Source organism: Orcinus orca, chromosome 1, assembly GCF_937001465.1.
Source record: "Orcinus orca chromosome 1, mOrcOrc1.1, whole genome shotgun sequence".
Taxonomy (NCBI): Eukaryota; Metazoa; Chordata; class Mammalia; order Artiodactyla; family Delphinidae; genus Orcinus; species Orcinus orca.
In genome coordinates, this window is record NC_064559.1 from 212,027,356 (window position 1) to 212,042,265 (window position 14,910).

General features: G+C 59.5%; 1 protein-coding gene across 16 annotated transcripts in view; it reads left to right on the forward strand.

The window, feature by feature from the left end:
* The window catches only part of SLC35E2B (solute carrier family 35 member E2B), a 22,734-nt gene continuing 7,824 nt past the window's right edge, over positions 1-14,910 (forward strand). For 5 of the 16 annotated variants that reach the window (XM_049696271.1, XM_049696274.1, XM_049696283.1 and 2 more), the window contains exons 1-6: positions 6,821-9,418; positions 11,863-12,099; positions 12,201-12,265; positions 12,355-12,490; positions 12,698-12,825; positions 14,459-14,579. In XM_049696271.1, the coding sequence (XP_049552228.1) occupies positions 9,159-9,418; positions 11,863-12,099; positions 12,201-12,265; positions 12,355-12,490; positions 12,698-12,825; positions 14,459-14,579 (947 nt within the window). In that variant the 5' untranslated portion in view covers positions 6,821-9,158. The other 11 variants (XM_033432692.2, XM_033432693.2, XM_033432698.2 and 8 more) reach the window with 11 other exon arrangements.

A 14,910-nucleotide genomic window follows, 5' to 3' on the forward strand; every position in this document is an offset into this window, starting at 1 on the left:
TAACCTTTAAAAATTGTGAATCATTATATTGCACACCTGTAACATATAACATTGCACACCAACTATACTTCAATTTAAAAAAGAAAACAACACTAACATTCTGAGATTTCCTCTCTCCCGATAATTAAATCACCACAAAAAGACAGATAATATGTGAATCTGACGTTGAAAGAGAAGCAGGAGGAGATACATATACCAAAAAAAAAAAAAAAGCCCATTAGCTGTACCCTTGCCCCTTAAAATCATGTTAAAAAGTAAGCGGGGAGGAGAACCGGTCTGGGCAGGTGCTCCGCAGCAGATGCGACCAACCCAGCGCAGCCCGCCGCTCACCTGGGCCGAGGTCACGCCCCCAGGCGGAGCTCCACACAGCTTGGCCAATCAGCGCCCTCTCCAGGGGCGTGGCCTCGGGGTCCAGGTGCCCCTAGAGCTCCTCTGATGCTAGGATGCTGGGAAGACAGACACTCCCTCTATCTTTCCTCTTCTAAAGGAGGCGTGTTGAGGCTAGAATTTCTGTCCCTTGAAACCAAAACTCGGAGGGCGGCCCCTTAGGGACTTATAGGTCCACGAACTGGTCGCCCCTCCTGGGCCGCGGTGGTACGGCCCGGAAGGTACCAAGGGGAGGACGGAGGGGGTCGCCGTCTGGGCTGAAGTGGTACGCCAGAGGATATCGCGAGGGGGCGCCATCGCTCCCCCCCCCCCATCTGGGCGGAGGTGGTACAGCCCGGAAGGTGTCAAGGGGCAAAACCGCGAGGGGCGCCAGCCGAGGTGGTACGGCCCGGAAGGTACCAAGGCCGCGGGGATCGCCTTCGCCCCACCCCTGCCTGGGCTGAAGTGGTACAGCCCGAAGGGTGCCAAGGGGATGACGATGGGGGTCGCCGTCACCCATGATCACCACCCCCGCCTGGGCTGAAGTGCTACGGCCAAGAGGGTGCCAAGGGGACGACAGCGGGGGAGAATCAACCAGTAGCGTGGCCCCTCCACCGGCTCAGCAGCGGCGGCAGATAAGCCCAGACGCTCAGGACAAAGCGGAACGAGTCCCGCGGGCCAGCGGGGAGCCATGGCTGGTTTCCGGCGCGTCACTTCCAGCTCATGGCTTCCGGGGCCGGTAGCGGCACTTCCGCCCCGCTTCGCCCCGCCCCCGTGCCCGCCCCACCGCCCGCAGGGATCGGGGTGGGGGTGGGGTCTGTTTGGGGCCCGCCCACCGGGCCCGACCCGCAGGCTTTCGCGCGGGGAGCCGCAGTCGCCGAGACGTGGGCGGGTCGCCGTGTGGAGGCGGGGGCGACGGGGCCCCGGGTGACCGCGTCCTTCGCCCCGGCGCGCTGAAACTCCGCCCGGATGCGGCTGCGGGTACCGGTGCACGTCCCCGAGGCTGCGGGGCCCGCGCGGCGTCTAGCCCGGGGACTTCTCGGTGGGTGAAGCGCTGAATTAAGCTGGCGGGGTGGGTCGCCTGCGGGGGTCGCCCTTTGCGTCTGGGCCGAAGTTCTCCCCACTAGCCACCTCCCTTCCCCGGCCCAGGACCCTCTGCGGGCGCGGCCGCTGGGCCACCCCAGGACCGTGGCACGCGCGCGCCTGGGCGTCCGACGCCGCCGGGGGGCACAGTCCCTCGCGCCTTCACGACCGGTCCGCTCCTTCAGCGTCCACCGCATGGAGTTCCCGCCCCACCTCGCAGGTGTCCGCTCGGACCCCAGGCCTCCACGGCCGGCGCCGCGTTCCCGTCCCGGGTCCGCACGGCGCCTGAGGCGGGGCGGCTGGGCACAGGTGCGGCGGGGCTTTGGGGTCTCCGGAGCGGGTGGGGGGAGCCGCGCCCGGGTCGTGGGGGTGGGCTGTCAGAGGCGGGATGGGGGGGGCACAGGGTCGGGTGTCCTTGCGTTTTAGCCCCCCCTCCCGCCGATGCCCCCCCGAAGTGGGGCATGGCCTCCGAGCGGCAGGTGCAACCGCTTCCGAAAGAACCGGGTAAAGATGCTCCGTCCGATCCGGAACCAAAGGGCGCGATCGCCCGCAAATTCATTGCAGTTGGTGTCTTTCTATGCAGGATTTTAGAAAACTGGAAATTATATAATGACTAACATCCTGCCGGGCGCTGGTCCTAGCGGACTGTTACTTTGTAAATTGGAGTGGGAAACTCCCAGTCAGGCCCAGAGCTAAGACTTCATTGTAGTCCTCAGGTGACTTTCCTGTAGCGGGTTTTACGGGGCCTGTGGGGTCCAGGCAGTGCCCCCGCCCCACCGCCCCAAGCTCATCTTCTGAAGCCTTGAGGACCTTGCTCACCTACTGCTGCTGTATAAAAGAGAGAGAGAAAAAAAAAAGCTATTTAGAGGCAGACTCTTTGTTTAGTGGCTTAAAGTTCTTTGTTTTTTAGTAGAGTGCAATGTACTTTACCAAAAATCTTTAAACTTGTAAGTAACATTGTAAAGCAGAATAAAACAATATTAAACAGCATGAAAAGGAACATTAAGGGAGGGAATAGGAAAGTTTTTACATTACAGAAGTCCATTTTCTTTTTAAAGTTTTTTTTTAAATTGAAGTACAGTTGATTTACAATGTTGTGTTAGTTTCTGGTGTACAGCAGTGATTCAGTTATACACACACATTCTTTTTCAGATTCTTTTCCATTCCATTACAGGTTATTACAAGATATTGATTGTAGTTCCCTGTGCTATATACAGGTCCTTGTTGTTAAGAAATCCATGTTCAGTGCACATAAATTAGAAAATGAAGAGGAGCCCAAACGCAAACGAAATGTGAAGGACCTGAGATTCTGCTCCCAGAGCTGGCCACAGTTGGTAACTTCGCCTGTGTGCTTCTGAACCATTTGTACTTTTTAAACGGGAACATACTGTGCAGAGGGCTTGTAACTCTGCTCTCACTTAATCTATGACAAATCTATTTTTGTCAAAACTTGCAGGGCTACAGTGTCCCATTATGTGACAGGGTTTGTTACAAATTTCTTATCTGACACTTGGCTAGTGTCAGCTTCTTAGTCTTAAAAACAAAGCTTTTTAACATCCTTGTATGTACAATCTTGGGCCTTTGTTGGATTATTTCTTTAGGATAAATCCCTGGAGGTGGAATTTCTGAATTAGTGTATAAAATTTGTAGACTTTAAGTATATTTTGTCTAAACTGCCCTGCTGACAATTTGAACCAACCTAGATTTCCTCACCAGGCATTTGAGAACATCTTGAGTTGTTTGTTGGAGAACAGGGACTCTTGACCCCAGGCTGACAGGCCCTAGAATTTAAGGGTCTACGGAACTGGATGGGAAAGTTGACATCTTCATTTTCGCTAACCTCCACGCAAACTTCCCTTCGGTGGAGAATGTGCCGTGGTGGTCCTGCCCCCCACCCCGTTTCAGAACCAGGCACCCTCCCCGTGGGTCGTGAGCCCGCGCTGCAGGGCTGGCGGAGGCTGGGCCGTTCAGGCTGTGGGAGAGGGGGCTCAGCGCCTGCACGTGACGGAAGTGTCACAGGTGTGCTTCTCGCTACGTGTCGCTGACCTGGTTTCCTTTCAGTCCCACGTGTGCACCCTCTTCTGAAGACAGCTCTAGGCAGGAGTAAAGTTAAGAGTCAACCCTGGCCTCGTGAGCCACCTACTCCGTGCTGGGTGGAAAAGGCTACGTTTCGGTTCTTGTTATTTGTGCTATAATCTGAGAGGGCAATAATTCAGACCTTTGTCACCAAGGGCCTGGGCGGGGAGCAGTGCCCCACGAGCCCTGCGTTCAGCCCTGTCCGCCCTGTTTCCAGGCCGACCTGGAAGGTGGGGTCAGTTTTTCGTTGTCAGATTGGGGCCGCTGACCTTCGGTCTTTCGCAGGATGAGAATTGCTTCTCGTGGAGGCACCTGGAGTCACGGGGGCTGAGAAAGAAGAACGGGCGGTGGAAACACGAGCCGGAGCTGGGGAGGGCAGCTGGGGTCTCCGCGGGGCTGGCTGAGCCACACCTGCTGGGCTCTGGGCCGCTGACACCTGGCCGCTGCCGGCCTCCATGTGCGATGCCCAGCGCAGCCGCGCGGGGCTTCGCCGCAGCCAGGAGCGGGCCTTCTGCTCAGGATCGGCGCTGCGGCCGGTAACCAGTGGTAAGTGCTGCGGTCACGTGCCCGCCCACCATCCGGGCAGAGAGGGCCTGGCCGGCCGGCCGCCGTGGCTATTGCAGGACGTTTCTCGTCCTCACTCCTGGGCCAAATCTACAGCACACGTTCATTCTCCGATGGGTGGCCGGTCGCACTTCCCAGCCGTCATGACGGGCACTCCCACTCTGGACGCTCTCGCAGGACTTCCCTGGGGGAACCTCGAGAGTGGAAGTGCTGATGTGTAGGGTGCGCAGGCGCGTGGCTCTCAAGAGGCTGCCACGCCATTTCCGCAAGTGCTCGTACCAGCCGCCCCGTAGCTGTGTCTGGGGGCCTCTGGATCCACACCTTCCAGCAGCTCTGGGTGTTGTCAGACCTGATGGTTTTTGGCAGTGGGGGTGGGTGGTGTGTCCAGCTCCCTGACCGCTGGTGAGGTCGACCCCCGTGGTGGGACGTGACCTTGCCTCCCTCCCCGCATTCTCACCTTCTGTAGCCCCTCCCCTCGAGGCCGGCCTTCTAATGAGCTCCGAACAGCAAACCAGCAAACGAGAAGGGGACGAGGTTACAAAAAGACTCGGGCCTCCTCGGGTGCTTTCTCTCAGCCGTTCCAATGCAGGCCAGGTGCCGGCTGTGGGCGGCCCCGCGGAGGGGTCTTCCCCCAACAGCTGGCCGGGGGTTGCGCGTGTGGGCTTGGAAGCAGGCGCCCCGGCCTTCGGGTGAGGCCTCGGCCCCTCCTGCCATCGTGACGGCCAACTGCCCAGCACAGCTGCTGCCAGAGTCCCGACCAGAGAAGCTTGCGGGGTCGTAGGTGTGTCATTGCTCTGTGCCGCCGGGTGTGCGGTGCCGCGTTACACGGCGCTGGAGGGCTGATAAGCATCCTCTCTCGTGCTTATCGGCCGTTTGGAAACGCTCTCCTGCGCTGGTGCTTTTGCCCACATTTCCTATTAAGTTGTAGGAATCCGTTCCCTCTCCTTTGTCACGTCCTAACTGCCTCCTCCAGGTTGTCGCTTTGTCATTTAGTGTGTTCGTGTTACAAGACGTTATAGTGCGTTTCGATGGCACAGAAGCTCTTAGTTTAGCCAACACAGTCTGTTTTATTTATATTTTCCTTTATGGGCATTGGTTTAAGATATTCGTTTTCAGGAGTTCGCTGCTGGTCCAGTGGTCAGGACTCAGCGCTTTCACTGCTGGGCCCGGGTTCAATCCCTGGTCGGGGAACTGAGATCCTGCAAGCTGTGTGGTGCGGGCAGAAAAAAAAAGACACTCTTTTCCTATACCAGAATCAGGAATATATTCTCTTACATTCTCCTCTAAACGTAAGGGTTTACACAGCTGCATTTCACAGACAGGCTGCGCAGGTTCAAGCCCTGAACTGTGGCCAGAGGCCGTTTCCCCACTTCATGTGTCTCACACGGGTGACAGCGTCCCTCCGCAAGGGTTGTTGTGAAGATTCATTGAGTTAATATGTGTGAGATGCTCGGTCAGACCCTACCTGCTTCCTAGGAAGTGCTCTGTGGGTGTTGCTAATCGTTATTTGTCTAGAATTGTGAGATCAGGGTCCAGTTTGTTTTCTCTGGTGTGGATAACGGCCATCCTAGCATCAGCGACAGTGGCCTCCCTTCTCCAACGAGCCACAGCCCCACTCTGTCTTGGACCAGAATTCTGCTTGTGCGGAGTCTCTGGGCCTCCGTTCCAATTTGTTTACTTGTTTCTGCGCCAATACAGCACGTGACCTGGAATCCTCCTATCTGGATAGGCGCCTCCCCCTTCTCCTCCTTCTTCAAGGAAGTTTCCTGTCTTCTCCCCTTTGGACCTCCATCGAGTGCCCTTTGTTACTAACACGTACCTTGTAGGGATACACTTTGAGACTAAATATTCTGTTATTTCTAAATTTTCACCCAGCCCGAGTCGATTGTTAGTGTGATCATGGGCATGGTCGCCAAACGGAGATTTTCTAATTGCATCAGTCATCTGACTTTGTAACAGAAGGCAGTGCTTTCTCCTTTCCCCGTTTAGTGATCGTGGTGGATGTGTGGCTTCTAACCCTTTGCTATTATTTACTTTCTCTCTCAAACTGCATCCCTCACGCTGGCCCCTGTGTCCTTCTGATAAGTCCCCATCACCCTAGGAGCCCTCCCTCTCCTTCTGACCCAGTTCCTGCCCCAGCCCTGGCATCAGCCGTTCCTCCAAGGAGGCTGGTTCAGCCCAGCAGAGAATGAGGCTTAGGAGCTGGCTGTGCTGCTGGGGGCGTCCTTGCCTCCAGGCCTCCCGGGGGGGGGGGGGCAGCGGCCTGCACAGGCGTCCTGCGGCCACCCCTCCTTCCCCGCAGCGCATACCCTTGTCTGCCGCACCTCGCCTGCCTGGGGTGTCGTCTGGAGCCTGCGCGTGTTCTCCGCGCCGCTGGCGCAGTTACTGGCCGGCTTCCTGCCCTTCGCTCTTCAGTGGGATGACGTTGTTCACCCGAGTGGTGGTTTGGTTCGGGTAGTTCTGTCTGTATTGCACGTTAGAGATTTTTGGTTTTAGAGATGTCATTGATTTGATCATTTTTGGTTCCAGAGGGCGTGAATGTTGAAAAGGTGCGTGGCGTTGGCAGGATCTGCGCGTTGTGGATGCTGTAATGGTCTGCAGCCCCTGGCCTGGTGTCCTCTGCCGTCCATCCTCCTCTCCTCGGCTTTCGACGCCTGCGTTTTCTCACCGTCAGATCTGCACCTGTGGCAGGGAAACTGCAGCGGTGCCGGGTTCAGCGCCTCAGGTCAGGGAGACATGGTGTCTGTCTCGTTCCTGGTGGTTCCCACTTTGGTGGCTCCGTGGAGGGGCATCCGCTCGTTTCTCCGGGGGGTAAAGTTGTGATTGACCCTGGTCACCAGTTAATACCTCGCAGGGAAATAGTCGGAGGACACCGTAGTTTCATTCAGCAGTGGGACGTTTCCTCTCTAGTCTTGCCATGTTTTCATCCCGCTGATTTATTCCTGACAGTTTCTTCGTCTGTTTGTCTGCACGACTGCATCCTGTCCATCTGTCCCTCCTGGAGCAGCCAGGAGGCGGTTTCTCCCCCACTGGCAGCCTGCGGGCCAGGTGGTCTCTGATCTTTGATCCTCACCTGTCCTCAGGCTGAGTCGTGGAAGCTTTTCCCCAGGCGCCTTGCCTCTCCTTCTGGTGGCTGGGCTGTGGATGGGGCCGCTTTGGCCCTTGTGGGCTGTGTCCAGAAGCAGGACCCCCGGTCACGTTGGTGGCTGCATCCTTGATGCCCGCCACCTCGAGCTCCCCGTGTGCTTCTGGGGGCCTTCGGAGCCTCCACGTCAAGTCCCGTCCTGAGTCGGATCTTCTTGGGAGCCCGGGGCCCCTGGTGAGATTTCCACTTCTGCCACCCTGGTCTTGATCCCCAGGGACCCTGTTCTGGTGACTTTCAAAGCAGCACGTCCTGCTTGCCGGTGGGCACTCGGCTCCCCCTGCCCCGTCTCCTGCCTTGGCTCAGCTCCCAGGGCACTGAAGGGTGACCAGAAGCTCGGGCTGCTCAGCTGCTTTCTCCGTCAAGGCCTCTCCTTGGGGCCCTGATTTCTGTCCTCAAGGTCTGTCCCGTGCCTGTTGAATTCCCCAGAGAAGGGTCTTCTGGCGTCCGGCCTGGAGGGCCACCCGCCCTGGTCTCTGCTTTCCCTGCCACCTCGGCCTCCATCACAGCCCAGGGGCCTCGTTCACTGCCTGGTCTCCGCCGCTTCTCTGTAGTGGCCCCTCCTTATTCCAGCCCCCCGGCCCACCCCCGGAGCCGCTGGAGGAGCCCTCCAGGCCTCAGACCCCCATCGCCTGACGAAGCAAAAGCAAGCAAACAACTAGGAACCCTGGTGTGACTTGGGGAGTCTTGTCGAGAAGGAGCAAGACAGGACCGTCCATTCCCAAGTTGATTTCATCTGTTTGTTTGTTTGGGGGCTGGGCCACGCGGCTTGCGGGATCTTAGTTCCCCGACCAGGGATTGCACCCCGGGCCACTGCGGTGAGAGCGCAGAGTCCCAACCAGTGGGCCGCCAGGGAAGTCCCGTGATTTCACTTTTTAAGACATTCAAAGCCCTTGTTCTGACTCCAGAGGCATTTGGACTCCTTCCGGAAACTACACACACGGAGGTTGCCGACCCCTCCTGCTGCACGTGAAAGCGGGGGGGTCTGCCTGTCCCTTGGCTGTCGCGTCCTCGGTCACCAGGCTGGGTGGGCTGCTTGTGGGCTGTCGATGGTCAGGAAGAGGTCACGCGCTGGAGGGAGCCTGAGCATCCGTCCTGGGCTCCCTGGGCCCTGCTCTGGACGCAGTGGACAGCAGTGCTGGTCTGTGATGGAGCGCCTGCTGCCTTCCAGTCCGGAACCTGCGGCAGGACACAGAAAGCTCCTGGCGCCACCTGAGACCAGGTCACCAAGGGCAGACGGTCCGGGAGGCTCTGGTCTGAACAGGCATCTGTCTCCCCAGGTGCTGCCTGGCTCTTTTTCATGTATAAATCCTCAGCTTTCAGAACGGCCTAGAAAACAGCACGACGCCCGCCATGCTTGCCCGCTTGCGTCCCCTGTCCTTGCGGCCCAACCCAGACCCACCCCACCCCCAGCTTGAGTTCCCAGTTCTTTGCTCTTAACAGCACTTTCTGTGCTTTTATTTCTAATGACATGTTGTGTCTGGACACACTTGAGTGCACTGGTGGCGCTGTGTCGTGTGTCTCCTTCCGCGACTCGGCCTCAGCATTTCCGACGGCTGTAAGGTTTGCCCATCACCCATCGCCCGTGTGCGGCTTCCCTCTGCCCGCTGTGGGCGTCCATCCCCACCCGCTGCCATCTGCGTCCCTGTCGACAGGCGCCTAGGTTCTGTTTGGCTTTTGTTTTGCTGCTGGCAAAAAAGTGCCGTGTTGACCCCATCTGACGGACGCTCTGTCCCCGTGCCATCCCGGCTACGGGCTCTGCTGACTCTTTCTTACGTTCCCTGTCACTTGCGGTGACTCCTGAAAGGTCCCATCCCCACCGTTTCGGTCTGAATCTGTTTGCGTCTGTGCTGCCACCTGCTTTCAGCCTGGGACAGTCGGGAGGCACTGGAGCCTCGTGTGCTGGGTGGGCGGGGGTGTGTCTGTGATGGATTCTGCTTCTTCAGAGGCCGCCAACACCCTCCACCCTCGGGGCAGATGGAGCAGAACCTCCAGGGCGGGTAAGGGTACAGCCCAGCACGATGACCTCGGGGGTCGTGGGTGCCCCGTGGGCGCAGACCCAGCAGAAACACAAGGAACGACCTGCACAGGACGGACGTGGTGGACGGTCTGGGGCCCGGTGTGGTCAGCAGTGGGGATGAGTCCCTTGTGGCTTGTTCATCCAGTGAAATACCACACCGTCACCAGGTGAGCGGCAGCTGTGGAACTGCACGGACCCGTCTTTGTTTCAAAGCAGCTTCTTGTTGAGGAAGGAGAGCGGGCGCCCCAGGGCCTCGGGGCTCAGCGGCGGAGCTCTGGCGTCGGGCCAGAGCTCCTTGAGCTGCAGAGAAGGAGGCGGAGGCCCGGCTGGCGGTGCTGCCTGGGAAGCTGTGCGTTTCCCAGACGGAAACCGAGTGGAGAGCGTCGGGGGAAGCGCCTGCACCTTGCCTCCAGCCTCGTTTTGTGACGAGCGAGAGGAAGGGCGATGGGGCCCTCCCCGGGGGCTTCTGGAGCGTCACCTCGCCAACAGGTTTGCTTTTGGGGCCTCAGCGGTGGCGTCGGGGCTTGTGTGACAAACACCGGGTCTGGGGCCCTGAAGAGAGGGGCTTGGCGCCGTCGGTGGGCCTGACGGGGGCTCCCTTGACAGGCAGAGCCCCCGCGGCCAGTGGGAGCTGTGCCCTGGGGGGGCCCGGCTGCAGGGCTGGGCATCCAGACGGGGTCAGCCAGGGGCCCGGGGGTGGGGCGCCATCTCTCTGCTCTCGGGGATCCCGAGCCATACACGGGCTTTGTTCCTGTGTTTTCCGTCCACCCGCAGCTGGGCCCCTGTTCCCAGCTGGGGGGCAGCACGGGCTCCCCATACCCCCGCTGGGCCACAGCCGGTCCAGCCCACGGAGGTGCAGCTCCCAGCAGGGTGTGGCCCAGAGAGGACGGCGGGACCGGGCTGGGAAGAGGAAGGAGGACGGGGCGTTAGCGGAGATCTGGCCCCGTCAGCGCCCAGAGGGCTCGAAGGGCTCGTGTGTATCGCGGGGGCAGTGGGGGCCCACGGGAGGACCTCGTGCATTCGTCGTGGTCTGGGGTGCGTTTGGGGAGCTGCCCTGGTGTCCCGAGGGTCGGGGTGCATGTCAGGCCTGGGTGCCCACCGGGACCTGGTGCTGCTGAGCTTGTGGGGTGACCGAGAGCACTGGGTGGACACGGGGAGCTGGGGGGCTGCTCAGCCAGGAGCCTGGCTTCAGGTGGGGTCAGGGAGTCACAAGTCTGTCTGGGTCACGCATGCCTGGAAGTTAGGTTAAAGCACAACGGGCGCCCCCCGAATGTCAGCATCGGAGGGATGAGGACATAGGCAGCCAGCTTGGCTGCCTAGAGGTGGGGGCAGGGGGCTGGGAACTGCGGTTTGGTGTCACTGAGGAGGAGTGGCCAGGGCTCCTGAGCTGGGCAGGTGGTCGTCACTGGGATGCTGCTTAAAGCCAGAACTGGGATTTCCCTGGCGGTCCAGTGGTTAGGACTCAGCGCTTTCACCACCAAGGGCACGCATTCAATCCCTGGTCGGGGAACTAAGATCCCACAAGCTGCGTGGCGTGGCCAAAAAAATAAATTAAAAAAAAGAAGGGCCGGAACTTGAAGCGTTCACCCACCAGCAAACAGGAGAGACCGGGTCGGACTTCGCCTGTGATCTGAGGGAGTGAGGGGTCTCTCTTGAGAAGTCGTGGCCACAGGCCTGAGCGCCAAGCAGGTGTGGGTCTGTTGAGGGAGGATCACCCTCTCCTGGGCACCTGCAGAGGCAGTGCCCATGCCCGCTCCAAGGCCCGCCCGCCCTCAAGCCCAGGAGGAGGTCCCCTGGCCGAGGATCTGTGCACGCAAACAGCCCCCTCGAGCCAGCGGGCCGCTGACCCGCTGAGAGGCTGAGGGTCATACTGTCAGGGCTTGGATGATGAGCTGTTGGACCGTGAAAGAGAGGATGCAAAGAAGGAATCGAAAGTTGAGAGAAACAGGCCAGTTTGAAACGGTAACAAATAGAACTCGAAGAACGCAGGGGTTGGAACTCAAAACCCGATGGAGGGACAGAAACTCAGAGTCTCTGACGGGGCAGGTCAACCCTCCCACAAAGGACAACTCAGAACACTGGATGAAATATTAAGAAGTTTGGTGAGGGCGTGGGAGAGCCAGCCTGGTGGGAAGAGCTCCGGGCGAGGGGGCCCCTTCCTCAGCGGCTCTGGTTGGTCCCAGGGTGGGTGGGAAGGTGCAGAGCATTTGTGACAGCTTCCGGGGTGGGGGCGGAGAGCCCAGGCCTCAGCCGAGCTGTGGGAGGGCAGCCTGGAGGATGAGCTCGAGGCTGGGCCGGTGCTTGGGGGGTGCGGGGTGCCCTGGGGGTGGGGCGGGGCTGGAAGAGGCAGGGGTTGGCAGGTACTGTAGAAGGAGTTCCGGCAGGATCGGCTGGAGGGTCAGGTGTGTGGGGAGGGAACGGAGGCCGGTAAAGGCTTTGGTCTCAGAAACTTATTGGAAGACAAGTCCGAGCTGTCGGGGCGCCCGCTCCTTTGGGGCTGGAAACAAGGCCAGGACCCCGAGTTTGCGTCTTGAAATTACTCTAAGTGGGTGATTAAACTCGGCAGGACCTTAGCCGCTCACGCAATGCCGTCCTTTCCTTCCCACTCCAGCCCGCGCCCCGCCCAGTGCCACCTGCATGGCCGCTGCCTCCGTCCCCGCGTCCCTGCCCTGCGCTGCCCGCCACCCCTGAGATGTCGGCATCTGCTAAGCCCGCGGCCCTGGCAGAGCTGGCTCCGGGCCCCAGTGAGAAGCCGGGGGGACGGCCGCTCCTGGCCTGGGGCCCCGTGTTTGGCCACCGGAGTGAGAAGATCGCATTTGGCCAGAGCGAAGGTGGCCCCGACGAGCAGGTGCTCACGGTCACCGTCACCGAGACGACCGTCATCGAGGCGGACCTGGGCGTGTGGGGTGCCCGCGCCCTCATCTACCTCACACTCTGGTTCTTCTTCAGCTTCTGCACCCTGTTTCTCAACAAGTACATCCTGTCCCTGCTGGAAGGGGAGCCCAGCATGCTAGGTACCCCACCGGGCGCTGGCGGCGGGATGGAGCTCCCGGCGGGGCGGAGCCCCTCTGCTCAGCTGGCGCCCCCCCGTCTCCTCCTGCAGGGGCCGTGCAGATGCTGTCAACCACGCTCATCGGCTGTGTTAAAATATTTGTTCCCTGCTGTTTGTATCAGCACAAAACCCGGCTTTCTTACCCTCCCAACTTCATCATGACCATGTTGTTCGTGGGTCTCATGAGGTAAGCAGCTAACGTTCCTGGTTGAGGGACTGAGTTTTTTACACGTAAAACACTTCCCCCTGGCTGACTGTTACCATCAGGTGATCCTGGGAGGGAGGGGGCCGGGCGGGGGCGGGGCAGACGTGCACACCCTCTGGGCTCCTACCAGGTCTGCCCCGTGGCTGCAGAGGCACCAACTCATCCCTGTGACGCTGTTGACTGTCTTAGGTTTGCAACAGTGGTTTTGGGTCTGGTCAGCCTGAAAAATGTGGCGGTGTCCTTTGCTGAGACGGTGAAGAGCTCGGCCCCCATCTTCACTGTGATCCTGTCCCGGACCGTCCTGGGGGAGCACACCGGTGAGCAGCCTCCAACGCCCGGGCGCGCCAGCTCCTCCGGGGGCCGCTCCCACCCACGTCACCCTGGAGCTCAGCTCCCTCCACTTCCCTCCTTGTCGTTTCTTAGCCTCAGAGGCCCGGGATGGTAGGAGCTGGGTGAAGGAGTGACAGGCAGGTAACCTCGGTGCCATTTCTGTCCCAGGAATCTGCCAGGCGCCCCGGCCCCTCCTCCGCACCCCCTCCTGCCCTCCACTGTGGCTCCCCAAAGCTCAGCAGAGGGGACTTGTTACAAATTTCCAACCTGGGCTGCGGGCACGCGCTGCCAGCTGCACACGTCCCGGACTTTCCCGCCAACCGTTTAGAGAGTGTGGTTCCGTGAAGACAAGCAGAGTGCAGACTCGTGGACGTGACACGTCGTGTTTGACCCCGGGGGTGGGGGGCGCTCACAGAGGGAGACACGTGCTTGCTTCAACTGGTAAAATGACAAAAAGGTAAAACAAGGCGGCACCTGCCTCAGGGAGAGAGGAGGATGGGGACGGACGGGGCGCTGCCAGGCTTCTCGCAGACGTGCCCTTGGAGCCGCACAAACGCTTAGGTGATGGTAAAACAGCATCAGATCAAAGTGTAAAAGCGATTCCTAAAATCGTACTCGGCAGGAAACAGCCTGACCGCACGTCAAGCTTCACCATGCAGAAAGGATTTATCTCAAGGGCCTTAAAAGCATGACACTTTGGGCTCCAGCTGCGGTGGGTACGTGTGTAGAAAACCAGCTGTCTTGCTGAGAACAATTAGGAAATCTTGATAAAATTTAGCAAAAAAAAGTCTGTTGGGGAGGCGTTGGAGAATGATGAAGGTGCCAGGACTTGAGGGACCCCAAGGTTTGGGGTCCCCAGAGGAGTGACGCCCTGTGGGTCAGCCCTGGCAGAGCCCCGAGTTCACGAAGGCGCCTGCCCCCTGGACGGCCTCCCAGCCATGGCCCCTGCGTGAGGTCCGCCATCCAGCAGAGGCCTCCTTCTGTGGTGATGCTCTCAGCCTCAGGCCACGTGGGCCTGTGGGTTTGCTGTGTGGACAGCGCTGTCCTCGGCGGGGGTGGGGGCTACGGTCATCTGAGGGCTGCATCTCTGCTCCTTTTTGCTGAACACGAGAGGCTAGTCCCCTCATCTGCTTTGAATTTCAAGATAAATGAAATGCTGTGTCTGAAATCAAAGCAGCGGTACCACATGAAGCTGGATGCCCTGTGTGCAGAGGGACGTGATTTTCTGTTGCACCGAATGGTCTTAGCCTTACCTTCACGTCAAGGCTGTTGGTTAGATTTCAGAACGAAGGCAGGAGCGCTGGACACTCTGAGGGTCTGGGGCCTCCCTCCTCTCCCAGCCTTCCCTGGAGACCACCCTTCACCCGACTCATTTTGCAGATGAGGGTTCGGGGTCGGGGGGTGGGGTGCAGGGAGCAGGGCTTGGAGCTGGTGGCTCTGGCTGCCGTGCCCCTGGCACCTGGCTCTGGAGCGGGTGACAGGAGGCATGTGCTATATTTTCCGTCCAGCGAGAAGAATCAAACGAAGTGAGCGTGCAGAGCACTCCTGGGGCGGGGTGGGGGGTAGCCCGGCCCGCTGGGGGGCGCTGCAGCCCGGCCCCTGTGTGCTGTCGCTCCGCAGGGCTGCTGGTCAACCTCTCGCTCATCCCTGTCATGGGCGGCCTGGCGCTGTGCACGGCCACCGAGATGAGCTTCAACTTCCTGGGGTTTTCGGCCGCCTTGTCCACCAACATCATGGACTGGTGAGTCCCGTGCCGCGTGGGGTTCCGTGTCCCGCAGGACGGGGGATAGATGTCACACCCCAGTGGCGGCTGAGCCGTCTTGCTGACACCTCTGCACAGCCTGCTCTCTCAGCGTCACCACTTCTGAGAAAAGAGAGGAAACAGCAGCAACACGGTATCCAAGGGTTTCTTGTTGCCATTACTTCCAAAGAGAAACAGGCCCATCTGGAGGGTTTGAATTTGAATAATACAGCTGAAAAATGAAAAATCACCTTTCATTTCATTTCTCACACTTTGCTGTGTTTCCTTCAGCCTTTCCCAGAAACACAGTCCAGCTCACGTCGTAGTTTGC